Here is a 20,026-nt window from a genome sequence, read left to right on the forward strand (position 1 = left end):
GTTATTGATTACAACAGATGGGGGTGAAATCAAATAGATGTTTTCAAAGCACAGAGCGAAGAAAATACAAGTAATTTCTTTTTTCCTGTTTAATACCGCTCATCAAATATACACACAAGAAAATTCAGTCATCAATAACATTTTTATTTCAGGTACAGCTGCAACTACACAGAACAATGAATTTTTTTAGACTAGTTTTATTTCAGGATGGCTTCTGTTACATAAGGAGTACACCACTAGCAATTTTTAACAAAAAATGAACTCAGAAATCTATAGTTACTTTTAAAGATGTACTTATCTTCAAATCAGATTACAACCTAAGGTTACAAAATAATCTAGATTGCATCCATTTTTTTTAATAGTAGAATGTGCATCATAAACTCTTATATTTTTCTAGAAACAACACTCAGGAACTCTGCATTACTAGGGTTACTTTAAATTGTATTGTTTTCAAACTACCCTTTAGAAAAGGTAGCAATTCTTAAAGTCATTAATTTTTTCTTCTGACTATTTCAGTCACGTTTTGGATTTGAGGGGATGGCGTCGGGGCTAGGCTTTTCTAACAGCAACACAAACACACACACTATTTCTATTTAACCTTCTGCAGATTTCTAACATAATCACTAACTCTGTTCTTTTCTTCTCACCAGTCAGGAACGTGGCTAAATTTATGGTTTAGCACTTTTATTAAAATACTAAAATTCAAGAAAAGATCTGAGGCACCTAAGATTTCATTTTAAAACTGAAAGTAGTTGACACATTTAGGTGCAAATGTACTGCTTTACTTGAGTGAATTATTGTATTTCTTGAAAACTACATGTAAACCAGTGTCATAAAAAAATGAGGAACACTAATATTTAACTCCGTGAGCAAAGCACTTAATTGGTGCAGACGGCAGACACAGATAGTAAACTATTCCAAATGTCTTCTAGCCTCTGGGCTAAGCTCTAAGGAGTATAAACCAAACATCTTCTCAACAGTTAAGCTGGTGTGAGTCAAGGCAAAATGTTAACAACAAACCCTGTGTATAAACGGAATAAACCTGCCACTCCAGGTGAATGGCCAAAGGCATCAGGGTGCCGGATTATTCGTCGTCCTCGATGACAGGAGTGACCGCAAAACTGCTGGGCTCCGAGGCAGACTCACATTCGAGCACTGCCTTTGAGCTGTCGTTACTAACAGAAGAGCTGGTGGAGAGGGAAACCAAGCCACAGTCTTGACTGCTGGGTGGCGAGAATACTGGGAAGTGGGGAGAGACAGAGGGAGAAGAGTGCGTTAAAAGTGGCTAGTCTTTCTACATTCACCGTGCAATTAGGTTCCAACAAAGAAAAAGGCGCTCTCTGCAATTTCTATTCGGAGTTGAAAGTGTTTTCATAGACACTCATTAAAATCCCCAGTGCTTCTTTAGAATAAAAAAGAGTATTTCTGCACAGTATTATCTATTTAATTGAAGAGGCAAGTTAAGTAGCAGAGTTTCAATTTCATGTTCATTAAAAACAAAAAACAGTCTTCTCCCCCCTCTTTGGGGATACTATTTCCACCCTTCACTGAGCCCCACCCCTTTATGTAAACGATGCTGATAGTTTGACCAGTCTTGTCAAATGATCCATCTGACAAATTACCCCAAGCAAGACCCCACCCATGTATTTCCACCATTTGACAGGTAACCCTAGTTTCTCAGTAGCTAGCAAGTGAAAGCGATAGCTTATCAACTTTCCTGTTAGTTCTCTTGGACAGAGGGAAACAAACACTTGGGGGAAGGTGTACATACCTTTTTAAAAGCATACCTAACTTTTAAAAAGTCAAAAGCAGTAAATGGGAAGGAAACTTAAAAAAATCCAAAAATTAAAAGAAACTGAATTATACAACACTAAAACAGAAGTCAGGTAACGGTTTTAACAGCAAACCTATAAACATAAAACTCCACTAGGAATCTGACATTAAATATGAAGGATGCAAAAGTAATAATGTGTTGAACAATTTTTGCAACCTTACAAGCCACAGTAGATACAAAATTTAAGCAAAAGGGTCTCTGACCTTCTTAACCTTAGCTGAGTTTAGATCCACCCCCAGAACTCCCTTCCTGCCTAGTGTGAATGTAATTAAGGGGAAGCTGCAGTGGTAATTTCTCTCCTCATTAACTTCCTGATTGGTTTCAGCCTCAGGATTCCGCAGGGCAGTAGTTTGTCACCAATTCCAAATGGCCAATCGTTAATACTAATGTTTGTGTAACTAACTGCCAGCATCTGCCACGGCTTCTTGTACAACAATAATGGTGAAAGGGTACATTAGTGCCCCTGTGTTAATTCAGCTTGTGTTCATCAATAGGGAAATCTATGATGTAATTAGCAAAATGCATTGGGAGCTGAGTGCTGGTCATTTGTAGAGAACTAAATCATAGTAGAAGCTGTACTGGGTCCTGATGTGTTTGCCATCAATACTTATTATGTTTGGAATTTAATAAGGTATATTACCATGCTGAAAAGAGACCTTTTTACAACAGAACACTATTTACGCTTGTTATGGGTTTCGAGGTTTGCTGCAGCTAGTGGAACAACACAGAAATAAAAGAACAGAGCTGGGATTTAAGAAGCGGATCTTTAACCACTCCACTGGACCAAATTATCTGAGGAAGCCCCGTTCTTCTAATGTGACATATGGACAGACAGACAGACAGATGGACAGTTTGGGATAGCTACCTCAATATCCAGTTAGGAAAGGAATGTTCTGAAAACTTAGTAAGTTAAAAAATTTGAAAAACTGTGTGGGTAATTTCCTGACAAGCAATTTACTTTTTTTTTTTTTTTTTTCCCCGGTACGCGGGCCTCTCACTGCTGTGGCCTCTCCCGTTGCGGAGCACAGGCTCCGGACGCGCAGGCCCAGCGGCCATGGCTCACGGGCCCAGCCGCTCCGCGGCACGTGGGATCTTCCCGGACCGGGGCACGAACCCGTGTCCCCTGCATCGGCAGGCGGACTCCCAACCACTGCGCCACCAGGGAAGCCCACAATTTACTTTTGATATTGGCAGTATGTGTTTAGATTTACTAAGTTAAACAAAAAGAGTACTAATTTGAACCTAGGAAGCCTGAAGCTTTCATTTTCTCACTGTTCATTAAGGCTTCTTACTAAATTTGAGTTGTTATCTGGATTTAAATTTCCCTGCAAATCCAAGATAATTTATGAATTGTGTTACATGCCCAAGGATGTTGTATCTACACAGAGAGCAGACTTTGCTCTGACATCTTGTGACTATACAAGGATATGGAGAGCCAACTAAGGGCCAACCAGAGTCTGTGCGTTAATCTGCCCACCCTCATCCCCATCTCAAGCCAGTGACAGAAGGTTCTCTGTACAGAAGAGATGGAGAAGGGAGTGAACATTTACTACTTCTTGTATGTCACCTACTTTAATGAGTATGTAAATTTAACCCTCAAACCATTCACTGAGAGAATTGTTCTCCCGTTTTTACAAAGGAGGCGCTGTGGAAGCTGCCAAGGGCAGTGCAACGTTGGTCAGCCCCACCTCCTGGCTTGTTCTTACCCCTGCACCATCCCCACCCTTGGGTGTCACATTTAGTCACTGGCCACTGAACCGTCCTAATCTCTGTGTTAGTTTGAGGAGGTAAAATAACTGACCCTTGTCAACTTAATGCAGAGGCTATAAAGGAATAGGCAAAGCGTTCTCCAGACGTGTTCTGAGCTTCTGCCTACAGTTAACAGCTGACCTAGGGATGCTCCCACCCCAGCCACAAACACCCTGCCTCCCCCATTCGGCCCAACCTGTGACTGAAAAAGGAAGGGGCGGGAATTCTGCAAAAGAAAGGACTTTGGGAGAGCCCCCCTTTTGCTCTCACTTGCCTTGTGGGTACTTTCTTGGAAAATATTCCTCTGACCTGAGGGTGTGAAGATGTGCAGAGGGTCACCTGCATAGACTAGGGAGGCTCCAAGCATACTTAATGCATGACTGCACTCTGGAGAAGATCCAAATAAATGAACTCAACCTGTTTTGCAAAATACCTGTATTTCTTAAAGCTTTTCTCCGCTCAAAATTTAAATCCATGTTCATTTCACTTTTGTTAAAGGCTTCGCATCGTCTCTGAATGTTGAAGTTAGGGACAGTATCTGTTTAACTCATTTTGTGTAGCACCTCATAAAAGCAGTTCCAAGTGCATCAAAGATGTAGTGTTTATTTTAGTGACTAATGTCCAAAATTTATTTTACTATCATCCTTAAAGATGAAGGTACCCTCTTCATTTAAATGCAGCTTCATTAAACTTTACTGGGGGGAAGAATAACCACTGATCATTTTAAATCATTTTATACCAATTAAAAATTAAAAAGGCAAAATTCTCTTTTTTTTGCATGTTGATTCTAATGAGCCCTGCAGAAGGGCTAATTTCAACTCAAAAGGTTCCTCTTCATTATTCTGTAAAAATGCTAATGCCTACTGTCCACGGGATTGTGGGGAAAGATACGCTGTTGGTAGCACTAGAAATTGGTTCAATCTTTCTGGACAGCAGCCTAGTGACATGTAATAAGAACTGTAAAACTGTTCATACCCTCTGACCTGGTAATTCCACTCTGGGGAATAAACCCAAAGAAAGAAAGAATAATTGGCTGGGCGATGCTCAACACACCACTATTTGCATGAGCGAAGATGTAAGTGCTTTGCTCTGGCGCTGGGGGGTGGGATTTGGGGACCGGGGACAGGAAGCTTTCACAGGCAACAGACAATTCAGGATTATGCTACCCTGTAATCATCACTAGACTCCCAGTATTTACAGAAATGGAAGAAATGACTTCTGGAGACCGAAGGAGAGATTTAAAAGCAAGAAAATGAAAAAAAAAAAAGGAAAAAGTGCCCATCTGATCTTTTTTCTTGTTACAACGAAAGGTGGGTAAACCTCTGAGGCTGACCCTGGTTTGAACCAGCAAACCTTGTATCTGTTTTCTCTCTACTAGCCTATTTGTCTACAGCAGCTAAATGGTCTTTCTTTTATTATTATTTTAAAACAAACAAAGAAACCTTACATATAATCACTCTTACCAATGCTGAGGGGGAAAAAAAGATGATTTCAGTGATGCCATCTAACCACCAATATTCTTTTTGGAAAATATTATAGACTGCACCCCCCCCAAACCCATCTCTCTAAAAAACAAAACAAAACCCAATCTAACTGCTAAATCTTTTGACACTGCAAAGACCCCTGACTTTTAACTTGAATGATCTGTTAGGAGTCGGTGGACCGGAACGAACAATTCTCTTCCAGTGGTGTGAGAAACAGGATATTCGTGCTTGAGAAAAAATTGTTCTTCCTCTAGATGTTAAACACTATTAAGCTCCCACTAAGAAACCATTTTAAAAATAAAAAATGCAAGTGGCATTCTTCAACTGTTAGCAACTCTTCACCTAGACACTGACAGGTCTCTTTGGTTTCCTCGAGTTTGCAAGCCTAAGAGTCTGATGAAAAGCTGATGAAAATGTCTTAAACAATGAATTCTTCCGCTTCATGATAACCATAGTGTTTGGAAATAAAATCATGTCCAATCAATACCACTTAGCAGATATTTGATGTTTCACAATAGGCTCTTTTCCAGAGTAGAACTGCTACCCTTCTCACTACCATTTAAAATAACTAGGATTATCTTAGCTGTCCGGAGCTTGGCAGGTTCAGCTTGTACTTTCAAACAGCATTAATTCTTGGCACTCAGAAGAAGGGATAAAAGGTAAAGATATGAATGGAGATCTTTATTCCACCTGATCTATCAAGGATTAGCTCATTCTTTTCCAGTCCATGCCTGCACGCTAGTGAAGAGGAAGGCTAAGCTGTAACTGATGTAATTAGAAACCACAAGCTGAGAATAAAATAGCCCTTTATTAATCGCCCCCATTTACTATAAATTTACCAAAAACATAATAATCTTTGAAACAATTAAATGTGTTTTTGTCCACCTGTGTGTAATCAAAAGCGTAGTGGCTAGAGAGTCTGGTTAGGATTACGCTTTCCCTGAAAACATTACCTTAATTGCCAGTCTAAAATCTAACAGCAGTTTTGAGAGGGGCCAGCTCAGCCCTGTGCACAGTGTAGGGAGAAGTGGCCAAGCCATCATAACGGAGAGCTCCTGTGGATGGAAAGAGGCGCGTGATCAGTGCCTCCTCCTTGATCCTGCTGCCACAGCCTTGGCAAGCTCTAGGAAAAGCCATCTTACAGACAAGGTGAACCGATAACAGAAAGCACATATTTAACCACTATCGACACTGCCTCATTCTCTCTAAATTTCATGTGTAACACGGATACAACACAAGATAACACTAGAACTTCTTAATTCTCAAAACAAACAGCAGCCTATCAAGCTTCCTTTGGCAGCCCCTGGGAGACAGTGTGAGGACCGGGGCTCACAGGCTGGCCCTGCTGGAACTGCAGACTGCTACCCTGCTGCTAAGGAACGAGGGGATAACGCGCCCCACCTACCACCTTACCACCTACGGAGTTCAACGGACACACGAAGGGAAGAATGCACACAAAAAGGGAAAAGAGAAGGGACCCCGTTCAGCCTTCCACCTCACCTGGGACGCGGGCAGGATTACCTCGGGGGCAGGCATTCCTCCTCTTCCCCCCACCCCCACCCTCCACGACAGATTCTTCTGGACCACGGCAGGGCAGCTGCTGGGATCCCACACTCCCTGTTTATTCCATGGGGGGCGGGGGCAGGTCCCCAAAACTACTCGAGTCTCAAAGCAAGCACGTGAATAAGTGATGTGCCTGTGACAGCGGCCCTACCCTGGCAGGGACTCACACCCTGAGCATGTCGTCAATCCTCACCTCCCCAGAACCCTCTTGTCTACTGGCAGTGGTAAGGCTCCTGGGTGCTCCCTCACGCCCAAAGTGGCACCGTGAGCTGTGGAGCCTTTTCTCACTGATATTTCTTCTTGCACTCCTTCTGAACTGAGCAAGTGCGTATGTGACGGGTAATTCCTTATGACTGGCTCAGCTGACATGTGTCATCCATGAAGGCAGCACTGGAAACACACAATCCCAGATTCAAAGATCCTCTAATTCACTGTGTTTTAACCAAAATATACTCAGTAACAAAACCTAAACATAGTGTGGCCTTTTCTTCACTTTCATGACAACATTCTGAGATAAATCGTCACACTGACTAATGCTGCTCTATTTTCCTCATCACTGAAATAACCACAACACCGACCTCGAAGAAATCCCCTAAACTACCTGGGCAATGAACGTAAACACCAGTTTCCTCATCTGTAAAATGAGGCTAACAACAGGTCACTGTGATCATCACTGAGTACATAGTAGTTTCTTTACTTCCTTTGTCTTCCATTTCAGTGTCTTCACGTTAGAAGATCCTTGCCTTTGAAGGTGCCAGCATCCAGTCAGTATTTAGCACAAGATCTGTTCCCTCCAGGCCACACATAGTGTGCCTTGAGAGAGCCAGGAACCAGGGATACCCATTTTACTTCACTTGGGGCCTACATGACAGCCAGAGTGTCAAATCCAGGAGGCAAATGACCTGGTCCTCATTTGGACAACAGGTCCCTCGTTACATAAGCTCTGGCTTTTTCATTTTTTGACAAGAGGTGTCCAATCAAAATGAAGCAGCAGAATACCTCTGGACATACCAGACCAAAAATAGTGTTGTTATCCAATGATCAAGCCAACCATTCCTTCAGGCAGCAGTATTTGAAAGCAGGAAGAATCTTCCTTTTGAGCCTAAGTTCGTCCTAAAAGTTGAAAACTCTGGGAAGTACTAGGTACAGGCTTCAATGTCCCCAAAGAAGTAGGGGTCTCATTGTTCCTAATCTACAACTATTGGGTACCTGGAGCCCTGATGGGATGAGGCTTGCTGGGGTACCAGAAGCTGACCTTCAGTCACAAGGCGACAAAGCAGGGCTAGGGCAAGGTGTATGGGTGTTGCCAGAAGATCCTCTCTTACTATCCGAAGACCTTGGGCAAGTGCCTTACCCTCTCCATGCCTCTGTCTCCTCAGCTGTACAATGGGGACACAGTACAGCACTTAGGATGGTTCCACACCGAGCTTTGGGGCCCCATTAAGCCCGATGCATCTGAAAAGCCCACACTACCATTGTACACAGCTGTACCATTTGGTCACCCACATGTGTGTCCCACAGACGCAGCACCTCAGCACTGGATGTGGTCCAAACTGAGCTCTATTCCTAGCATCACTCCCCTCAGCTGCCCCCATCTATACCCATCCTGCCCTGCTTAGTCTTTCTTGAGCGCTTGTCATCTCTGGTCCAGCTTCTCCTCTCTGAAGAGGCAGACCATTTTCCCACCACATATGTGTACTGACAAGGGCAGGAAGGCTGAGGGGGTCCTGCTCCCGGGCCAAGCTCCCAACAGTGGCCACCTGAGAACACGTGTGGAAAGACCATGAGCTCTGCCGTCAGACGTGGCACCTCAGTAAACACCTCTGAGCATCAATTTCTCTCACTGTAAAAGGAGGTAATAATGACGCATTTCACAAAGTTGCTCCGAGGATAGAAGAGATGATAAATGACAAAATCATGTGTAAACGTGAAGACTCCTCTCCCCTGGCCTGAGTCTGTGCACTTCCCTAAGGAAGGAGTGTGATTTAGTCTCTGTCCTCCACTGCCTAAGACAGGACCAAGAAATTAGTAAGACTTTTATTAAACACTGGTTGGGAAAGAAAAAAAAAAGAGTTAGTGTCAACACAGCTCAAACCTCCCTGAATGTTTTCAGATAAGTTTCAGTTTCAGTGTTCAGAGAAAGGTGACCTTTACTTTATTCGTCCTTCGTTACACAGCAGAAGGCTAAAAGTGAAGATGAATTGCGAACTGAAACCCAAGCCTGTTATATTGTGTTTTCTCCCAGGACTTCAGGTACACATGACATTACCTGAGGCTGGGCCAAAGGGGAAGGGACTTGGCTGAACCAGCAGAGCAAGGGGAACCTCCTCGAGAAAGAAACAGAAAGTCTATTGGATAAAACACTAACACCTGGTAAACTGAAATTTGGCCAAGAACATCTACTGTACATTACCTAGCACAGTGCAGTGTACCCAGCAGGTGCTTAATAATGGATAGGGGAGTGAGAAAGCCCATGGAATGTGGTCTTCACAAGACATGCTGCCACCACAAAACAGGGCTACCCCACACACTGGCAAAGAGAGTCTCAAGTCTAAAGCCAGTTTTGACGATTTTAAAGTGCAAAGGCTTTGTCTAATTTTGTCTGTATTTATTGGAAGGACTCTGGGCACCGACACAAGGAGAAAAGCCACATCAAACACACCCTGAGGCGTGACCTCAGCCAGAGAGCCTGGTTCTGGACGAGTCCGCAGGACCACGTGCCTTGGGGACTCTGCAACGCAAACCACATATGGTACCATGGCTGGGTGGTCACAGGTGCAACTGCATTTGAAAACAGAGTTTAAACAGGTGTGTGATCATCTCAGAAACCAAGGCAGACCAGGCTAACAAGAGGCTCCACAAGTCACCTCTGGAAGAGAGTTCCCATTTGATTCTGGGAAAGCGGTTTTCTCAGATACAAAAGAAATCAAACCCGCAAAGCAGGCTGTGGCATTCGCCAGCCTAGAAACTAGGTTGGCTCTGTCCAGATATTTTGCAACAAGAGACATTTTTAAAGTAGCTTTGCTGAGAGTTTCCTTCACACTGAGAAGAAAGAATCACAGATGCTTCAACCTTAAAGGGTAATGTGTGATGAAAATCTCCACCTTCATGGGACTCTTGTTAAGACTAAGAAAAAAGATTAACGTTTTGGAGTCAACACCACTGCCAGGAGAGCCAGGCATGAGGAGAGGGAATGCAGCTGCTTTCTCACCTGGGGCCCGAAATCAGCTCGGTTTCCAGCTAATCCACCAGCCTGCAGTCAGCCTTTCACTGTGGAATTACATCATCTCTGATAAAACATGCTGCTTAACAAAATATGTACAATGTGCAGCTTCAGCCGTATGGCTTTGAGGAACTCTTTCATGGAAGCAACCTAAGTGTCCATCGGCAGATGAATGGATAAAGATGTGGCACATATATACAATGGAATATTACTCAGCCATGAAAAGAAATGAAATTGAGTTATGGGTAGTGAGGTGGATGGACCTAGAGTCTGTCATACAGAGTGAAGTAAGTCAGAAAGAGGAAAACAGATACCATATGCTAACACATATATATGGAATCTTAAAAAAAAAAAAGGTGATGAAGAACCTAGAGGCAGGACGGGAATAAAGACACAGACCTACTAGAGCATGGACTTGAGGATATGGGGAGGGGGAAGGGTAAGCTGGGACAAAGTGAGAGAGTGGCTTGGACATATATACACTACCAAATGTAAAACAGATAGCTAGTGGGAAGCAGCCGCATAGCACAGGGAGATCAGCTCCTGCTTTGTGACCACCTAGAGGGGTGGGATAGGGAGGGTGGGAGGGAGGGAGACGCAAGAAGGAGGAGATATGGGAACATATGTATATGTATAACTGATTCACTTTGTTATAAAGCAGAAACTAACACACCATTGTAAAGCAATTATACTCCAATGAAGATGTTAAAAAAAATTCAGATACTTTGCAATGAAATGAATAAAAGAGAAAGTTCACAAGCCATTTCACAAGTAGAACTTGTGTAAAAGTTGCAGCTTATAATTTGAAAAGAAATACTGTGCCCCAAATGATATGCTAGTAGCAGGGTAGAAGACTGTGTCCAGTAAATTATTTTACTTTTACTATCAGGAGATGATGCCTTCTTCAAAAAAAAAAAAACAAACGCAAAACTCCACCAGTATTGGCTATTAATACTATGCCAACTTTTCCTTCTCTTTCTTTCTAACTAGGGTTACAGGAAATTTAAAATGAGTAATTATTACTATTTTTCTCTGGTACAGAAGAAGGAAGCAAACACCAGGACACATTTAAATAACATATACCAGATGAAATCAATCAGGATAGAAAATTCCAGGCATTTCCAGACAGGAGAATACATGCTTACTCAGTCACACAGGTTGTTTTACCTCCTAATTACAACACAGCCATCATGGGTGGGTAAGATAGTTCAGATTACAGGCTCAAGAATACGCTCTTTTGGAATGGTCCATGTTAAGGGTGAAGAGAAACAAGAAAGTAGCACGAACTATGCTTTTCCTAAAGAGTATTTACACACTTTGCATAAGACCCCAACTGCTAAAAAAACAAATCATATATGTCTTTCTTAAAACATTTTTCTATTTGTTTAAAATGCCTTCTGTTCAACTAGATCCCAAGAAGGGACTTCAGTGCTAAAAAGGTTTAATCTGTGGGTGATATAAGGCATTCAGGGAATGTGATTGTGCCCTCCCCTCTCCAGGGGTTTATGGTATTTTTTAATTGTTTCAGGAGAGAAGACCTCACGTCTTGACAAGTATTTTAGTTTGCTTTCAAGAAAAGATTTTCCTTCCTCCCCCCAACTACATCCTGTCTGAAACTAAACTTAACTGTAGCCTTTTTTTAGGGACTTCTCAGAACAACCCATGTTCTCTTTGGGCGAGAAGCTTCTGGGCAGGACCTGCTGGTGCTGGTCAACCAAGCTCAGCTCTGAACTAAATGAAGGAAACCAACACCGGCAGGTATTTATCAAAGTATAAGACGACTTTCATTTAATTCTTCCTCCCAATGGTCAAAAAAATTGGTCTCCTTTCAGGATTTTGTTTTCTGCTTAAGGAAATTTTTTTTTATTGTGGTAAAATACACATCATGTAAAATTTACCATTTTAACCACTGTGAAGTGTACAGTTCAGCAGTATTACATATATTCACGATGTTGTGCAACCGTAACTACCCAACCATCTCCGGAACTTTGTCACCTTTCCAAACTGAAACTCTGCACCTATTAAACAATAACTCCCCCCATTCCCTCTGCCCGGCCCCCGGTAACCACCCTTTTACTTTCTGGTTCTATGAATCTGACTACTCTAGGTACCTCATATAAGTGGAAGCATACAGTATTTGTCTTTCTGTGACTGGTTTATTACATTTAGCATAATGTCTCCAAGGTTCATCCATGTTGCAGCGTGTGGCAAAACTTCACTCCTTCTTCAGGCTGAATAACATTTCATTCTAAGTACAGCCCACATTTTGTTTACTCAGGCATTTATCAGTGGACATATGGGTTGTGTCTGCCTTTTGGCTCTTGGGGATAATGCTGGTTATGAACCCTGGTGTTCAAATATCTGTTCAAGTCCCTCTTGTCACTTTTCTTGTGTGTATACCCAGAAGTGGAATTGCTGGATCATATGTTAATTCTATTTTTAAGTTTTTGAGGAACCACCATACAGTTCTCCACAGCAGGGGCACCATTTTACATTCCCACCAGCAATGTACAAGGGTTCCGATTCTCCACATCTTCAGCAACACTGGTTATTTTCTGGGGTTTTTGTTTGTTTTTTAATAATAGCCATCCTAAGGGGTGTGAAGTGTGGGATTTTGTCTTTTGGTCCTTTTACACTAATCCTTTCCTGCACTGCATCCTCTCTTCCCCAACCCTGACCTACCACCCAGTCTCTGTTTTATCATCACCAAACTTAAGTGAAGAACTGGCCCACTGCCCACTCCTCACTGGGTTATGCCTGGCAAACTGGTAGCTGTTTCACTCCCAGAAAAGCTTTCTCAAGGTCACCCATAGCCTGCTGGTCCCCAAAGCCAATGGCCTGTTGCAGTCTTTCCCTCTTTGCTCAAAACCACTGACACCTAACATGTCCTCTCCCCTTCATCCCCCTCAGCTGCCCTCCAGGCTTTCTGCCCCCCTGGACCATCCTTCCCCAACACCAACCCTAGACACAGACTCTCCAAACTACTCCACTTGGTCCTCTCACCCACATAAGCTTTAAACATCACCTCCTTGCAAATGACTTCACGATTCCTATCTCTTGCCCCGATTTCTCACTGAGAACCACTTCTGTATATGAAATATTGGCTGAACATCTCCACCTGGGTGAGTTTCCTGCAATGGAACCTCACCTGTTTAGAACTGAACCCACCATCTTCTCCTCTCTTGGGTCCTGCGCATGCCCACATCACCTGCAGCTCAGGCTCTCTCAGACCCACCCCCCAACCTAAGCCACTGTTCTGTCCCCCTCTCTTGAACTGCACAGAGCCCTCCTGCATCTCCCTCCCTTCCGGTTACCCTCATCTGCTAGCATCTGGTTGCCCTGTCCAGTCTTTTCTACTTCATCTTAATTTATCCCAGTACGGCCAGTTAGTTATTCTTCCAGAAGCATGTCTCTAACAAGATGTTTCTTTCTAAATAAACACCTATGGAGACTTCTGAAGAGCTGAGAGTACAGAAATAGATCTCTATGACAATGAACCTGAACCCTCAAGAAAGGTTCAGCATACTGAAGGCGAGAAAGAAGAGAATCCATTTTGTAAACGTCTGTCATCAGAGAGTGGGAGGCAGAGAACTTTGGCAGTCACAGGAGGAATTATGAGTTGTTTGGAAAATTCATTTATGCAAAAGAGATCACTGTTCAGTGATGGCAAGTTAATGTGACCTCATGAATCTATCCTTAAACTCAGTCCTTGGATGGATGTAACTTCACTCTGGACACTGACAGAAATACCAGAAGGACAGAATCTGGAAGACTGAACAGTATACAGACATTTTTTTCTCCAGAACAAAAGAAGCTTATAAAACTGCGACCTTAAAAAAAAATAGGTAATATGGTGTCGTTGGACAGATTTTGCATAGATTGCTTTCATTATTGTTGATTGGTTGATGACTGACTGACTGACTAACTGAAGATGTGACAACACAATAAATAAAGTTGATTCTACAGATGGACATACAACTCTGGCCCCAACAATGAGCCAATCCACATTCTTCTCAAGCACACCTGAAACATTAATACAAAATGACCACGTACTGATCTACAAAGCCAAGTCTCCACAAATTTCAAAGACGCGTATCTTTCAAACCTTTGAAGTCTTGCAGATTTAAGTCTGTAGTCTATCAGAGTAACTACTAAGAAAAAAACCTTTCAGCTTTAAAAAAATGATAAAGAAGAATATAAATTTCACTGACTCTGACTAACCAACAGGCCAGCATTTGGCCACAACATAATTGATCGCACCCTTAGTGCTACTGTTGAAAGCAGTTAAGAGCCCAGGCACTGATTCCAACCCACACACTCCTCCTCGATCCCACATTCCAAGTAGATCAGGTATTTTCACACTTGGTTCATCTTCAGTGAAGACTGTAATTAAATCTTTAATTTGAAAACAAGAGCGAAAGTCCGGCACTCGCAGCATTACTGGCTGCCCTCAAAGCTTAGAGCAAAGGGCAACCAAGTACCAAATGGCGACCTCTGCTCCTTCAAGCTCAAGGAACCTGCTCATTGCAGAAGGCACCAGCTCATCTCAAAACTGGCAAATTTACATGTGGAAATGCTTTCCACAGTTATCTGCAAGCTTCCTGGGGATCAGAAACATTATTTAAATTACATCAACTGTCAAGTTTATGTGCTGCCTAGCCTTTTGATTACACCGTAATTTTGAAAGCGTAAGTTTCAGAACATGCTTTGTTTCATATTCAAGGTGTTGGAAGAGACCTCTTAGGGAGCTGAGTGCCCAGGAACACAATGACTACCGCTGGTCCTCTTTATGTCTTAACATTCTTCTCAAGCATTAAAGAAGGCAGTGTGGTGTCAACTGGTTACTTAATTCATGGAATATGTCCTGAGCATCTGCTCTGTGCCCAGCACCATCGTAGATGAAGCGAATACAGCCATGAATAAAACAAGTCTCTGTTTTCATAGGGAAAAAACCAGGGACACCTGTAATCAGAGACACCTGGGAGCAGATTCTTACTGGTGATGTGACTGTGGGCAATAACTGAACACTATACACCTCAGTTCTGGACATTCGTTCATGGAAAACAATAATGTTAAGGGCTGTCGTCATTACAACTAAAATATATTCAGTCAACACTATTCCTTCCTCTGCTTTTCCCTTTCCATAATAAGGGAGCAGTAAGTACTTCACAGGTACACCGGGCACCATCTGAAGCAAAATCAGGAGGAAGGTGAATTGTTTCTCAGTTACCCTTTTACCTGACCCTTTGCGCCTCCCTCACCTCTGTGCACTTCTTTTCTGTTCTTAGGTATCCGGTGCTCCCTGATCCTCTCCCCTGGTCTCCTCTCTGCCAAATGACACCTTACCCCTCCCCCCAACCCCTCCAGACACAGTTCTATTCTCTCAGTTTACTGCTTACTCTCTCAAGAGTTTACTCTTGATGAAAGGCATCCAGTTAAACTACTTCACTCAAGAGGTGAACTCAGGCTTCGGGCTCTAACCTCCTGTTGGTATCCTCATTTCAAAGCGGTGGCTTCTGGACATTGCAGAGATGTCACCTTTTGGGGCAGAGCAAATTTCTAAAGTGTTGCCTATACCACTCAGTATACAGAAGGTACTGCTATTAAGTGGGTGGATCCTAGAGTTTTACTTTTACTATGTCAGGTTTCCCTAATTTAGGGAAAAGACGCATCCTTGCTGAGTAAGGTTCTGGTCCCAGCCTGGTCTGCATCCCCACCCTTGAATGGTGTCACAGCCTTTCAAAGTATCTATCTACCAGTACGAGAATCTCAAGGTGATAATCAGCTTCCCCTCCGCTTGCTTTCCAGGAGCTTAATTAGAATGTAGTCCTGGGCTAACCAGAAAACGGCTGGTATTTAAAGAACTGACATTATAAGACTGTTATTTTCGGCTAACAGCAAGTCTCATGTTTTCTAGTGCTTCCATGAGGCTCCAGGATTGTACGTGTCAGAGCAGAGAATAAAATGAACTTCTAATTATTTTCGTTAGGAAATATTGCTATTTGTAACACTGAACCAGATAAAATTGTGAGAAAAACAAAAGACACCAACATTAGCACTAGCTAATGAATGTGGTTGGTGGTTAAGGGGGAAATTTTTTATAGTGCTCAACCAAGGTCATCCATTTATTTAAAAAGTCCTTAGAACCTTTTGTGAAATAACAGACTATCAGGTATCACAGGTTTTCATTTGCTTTAATAAACATGTGCTGTTTTCATAGTAATAAAAAGTGCTATAAAAGACAGAAAGCAAGGATAAAAGGAAATCAAAGAAAACAGGCCACCGCCGGGAGCACCGCTCTCTGCTCCTGCACTGTAGGAGTAAACTGCTTTCTTTATTGAGTGCAGGCTGGCAGACCCTGGGGCAATGAAACAGGACTCCTTAGGAAGGATGGACTACGGGCCCCAGCAGGAGCTGCTAAGTGCTGACTTAGGTAAGCAGGCCTGTGAAATGAGGTTCAGCCCACATTATTTATTAGCATAATTATTAATAATCATCGCTATCATTCACTGAGCCCCTATCATGTTCCAGGCATTGTACTTATCATCTCCACAAAAACCCTTTGGGGAGGTGGGCATTAATATCCTCATTTGGCAAATTTAGAAAAATTGAGGCTCAGAGAGGGTGATTCACATCCAAGGTCACACAAGTGCTGAGAGTCAGAGCCAGACTCTGTACTCAGGACTTGAACCTGGGACTGTCCACCACAAGGTCGCGGTACATTACGATGGGTTTACCGGTTTGATTTCTCACGCGGGCTACTCTGCTGACACGACCCAGGGAGCCCTCTGCCATGAGCCCTCCGCTTCTTCATATTCACAAAGTTGCTGCCCAAGCTCCCCTCCAGAAAACCATGATTTTGCTGAAGAAGACAGCTTTGAAGCCCAAGCATCACCTGAGCTGCAGGTTTGCCTTTTGAAAATGAATCCAGGAAAGCAGCTACCCGGGGGTCCCAACTCCCATATCTTTTCAATCTACTTTCCGAGCAAAAGAGATTTCAGGGACCCAACATGTAATTCAGTGGAGTGAAGGGCTGGGGAAAGGTATCCATTTGCTACCTATCAGGTGTTTCAGAAAGTAAAGTAGGAGACACTTGGGAGAACCCTGCAGCCTCTTCAAAGGCGACCCCCTGTTGCAGAGCCTTCTGAGCTCCGAAACAGCAGAGCACAGAGGAGGGATGGTCTCTCCTGGGCCAGCAGGGAGGCTGCCAGAGGCCGTGGGGGGATGCTGACTTCTACCAAGACCCCCAGGCCTCTGCTAGGAGAGTCGGAAACAGAACCATAGGATCTGGGAATCTGAGAGCAACCAGACACCAAGATATCAAAAAGAGTGATATCAAGAAAAGGGGTCTTAGGGACTTCCCTGGTGGTCCAGTGGCTAAGACTGCATGCTCCCAAGGCAGGGGGCCCAGGTTCGGTCCCTGGTCAGGGAACCAGATCCTGCATGCTGCAACTAAAGATCCCGCATGCCACAACTGAACGATCCCAATGCCGCAATGAAGATCCCATGTGCCGCAACTAAGACCCGACGTGGCCAAATAAATAAATAAATAAACGTTTTTTCAAAAAGGGGGTCTTATTTTTCCCAAGTTACATTGGCCTGGGGAGAAGAAAGGGGCACAGAAGACCCCTACTCATATAAAAGTGTTACTTTTCCCTTCATCTGATTTAAGATAATGATGACGAGTTCAGCAAAGTGCACACCTGGAGGAAGGACAGCAGGGTGTAGGTGGGCTCCCAGGTGGATCCTTCCCATAGGCCTCACGTTCACTGAGCACAAAGGGGCACAAGAGGGCTGAATTCTGGGCCGATCCATACAGGAGGGTTTTCAGAGTAGATAAGTAATTACCCAATTCCACCTCCTATGACCTTCCATGAAGGCAGGATAGAGACAGTGAAAAATGAACCAGTCACCCCAGCAAGCTCCAGCACCTCCCGGTCAGCAGTATCAAGGGCTCCTGATACATCTAACAGAAACGCCACAGGGCCTGACCAGGGCCACCAGCGGGAAAACCTATCCATCAGCAAAGCTAACACAGTCCAGTTCAGGCTCAGATCTAAAACCAGAGCGTCGGGACGGTTAGCAGTACAGTAATACACTCCTGGATTCTACGGAATTTGTAAAACTAGACAGTCCCTTGGGCGAGTCATGTTTGGGGCCTCAGTTTCCACATCTATAAAGTGAGGGGGTTGAGCTCAGTGGCTTCAAACTGCTCTCTCAGAACTAAAATCCTTTGTGTTAACGACTTCTGAAATTTCCATTTCTTTTAACCTCTAAAGGCTTAAGTGCCTACTTAAAGTCAGAATTAATCAAGTACAAAACAGAACTAATTCAGTATCAAGTGATTACTCCTGAAGATATGGAGACCTTTCTTCCCTAGTGGAGACATTAACATTCTCTCTGTCAATAATGTACTAAGCTTTTCCCAGTCACTGGGATTCAGCCACTGAACAGGAGGTTCACCTCCTCCATCTCTGTGCTGATACAGAAGAGGACCTTCTGGTGACATGTGACAGCCTCTGCCTCACAATCAATCGCTGACTTTGTTGGGAGACTTGGCTGAAATCTGATCATTAGCTAACTTTTCACAATGAATTTCCTAACACTATAATTTATTTGATATCTCGATTGGCTCAGTCTATGAATCCAGTCCTTAGAAGAGTGTCAATCACTGCTTTTTTGTGTGAATCTGAACTATTGCCCAATACGACCTCGCAGACCTGGACACACGCCTATTACAGAGAGAGGACACATCTTCAACTTTTCTTACAAAGGAGACAGCAGTGGAAATATAACTGTCCCCCACGCTATGTCAACAAGAAAGCAGGCAGAATTGCCTTCTCCTGTTTTTTGGTCTGTTTTCTCCAAGACGAGATCCTCTAGCAAGGAGAACTCAGCTACAAGAGATGGAAACTGTTAGTCTTTCCAAGCACCTCTGCTTGTGCATATGAGCTGGTGTTTTTATAGGGAGACTGACTGGGATTCAGCACAAGTTGGCTGTTAGGGAGGATGGACTACACTGGAGGGGCTTGTCTTGCAACCCGTGTGACCTGCTCTTGTACTCAGCTTGTGGGGAGAGGAGGGAGAAGTGGTGGACGAAACGGTCCAGCCACTAGGCATCTCAGGCACTGTCCAGATGCTGGCTGAGGGTACCTCCCTTACTGCAAGGCCTCTCAAGAGGTACTCTGGCTTCCTGATGGAAATAAGACCCACTGGACTCCACTGTCCACCCACCAGATAGACAACAATGTATATATTCAAATATCACACTAGCAGAGGTTTGGGAGAAAGTGGTACTTTCATGCACTGCTGCCAGGAACATAAAACCAGTGCGGCCAGTCTTGGGGGGTAATTTGGCAGTATTTAACACAATCTAAAATGCAGGCTTCTTTGAAATGTCCCTTCCTAGCATCTCCCCAGAAAAACACCAGCACCTGTGTACAAGGAGACTGCAGCATTTAAAACATGATTGTCAATAAAGAAGGAAATTAACCAATAAACTATGATCCTTCCAAACTTTGAAATAGTACATGCCAGTTAAAAAGAACAAAGTAGATCTACATGCACCAACATGAAAGGTCTTTAAGACCAACTGTTGATTGAAAAAAGTAGATTTGAACAACCATCTGTTCACTATGATGACCCCCCTTACGTTAAAAAGCCAAGCAAACTATGTATTTCTACAAAAACACATATCCTCATAGCAAAAAGTCTGAAATGACATATTAAGAGTTTAGCTCTTGATGCAATTGTTAAAATAAGTGAGATAAGGGAAGAGTAGGCCATAGCACAGTTCACACACCAAGATTACAACTGGTGGAAAAATACGCATGTGTATTCAAAAAATAAACCTTGTCAGGAATTACAGAGAAAATCAAAACAGCAATGTTCTATCCAGTTAAGAAAAAAAAAAGTTATTTTAACTGTACTTTCAGAATCATGTTCTCAAAAACCAGTTTTCCAAAGTTATTTTTGGAAATAACTTTTTTCTCTTTTAAATCTCTGACTTAAAGAGTGCTTTTTAGATGAACAAAGTACAAAAGACAGCTGTATAGCAAGTTTCATCTTGATGGGAGTATGAAATGGCTGACTGCAAACTAGAATGAAAGAAAAAACACATTAACTACAGTAGTTATATTGTTGATATAAACTAATTAAACTATTTTGATTTTT

At 43.1% G+C, this 20,026-nt stretch overlaps 1 protein-coding gene across 3 annotated transcripts in view; it reads right to left on the reverse strand.

The window, feature by feature from the left end:
* Positions 1–89: 89 nt before the first annotated feature.
* Positions 90–20,026, reverse strand: part of DMRT1 (doublesex and mab-3 related transcription factor 1) — a 122,012-nt gene continuing 102,075 nt past the window's right edge. For all 3 annotated transcript variants that reach the window (XM_073806177.1, XM_073806178.1, XM_073806179.1), the window contains one exon: positions 90–1,239. In XM_073806177.1, coding sequence (XP_073662278.1) covers positions 1,085–1,239 — 155 coding nt within the window. In that variant the 3' untranslated portion in view covers positions 90–1,084. The remainder of the gene's footprint in view (positions 1,240–20,026) is intronic.

This window comes from Tursiops truncatus, chromosome 6 (assembly GCF_011762595.2).
Source record: "Tursiops truncatus isolate mTurTru1 chromosome 6, mTurTru1.mat.Y, whole genome shotgun sequence".
Taxonomy (NCBI): domain Eukaryota; kingdom Metazoa; phylum Chordata; class Mammalia; order Artiodactyla; family Delphinidae; genus Tursiops; species Tursiops truncatus.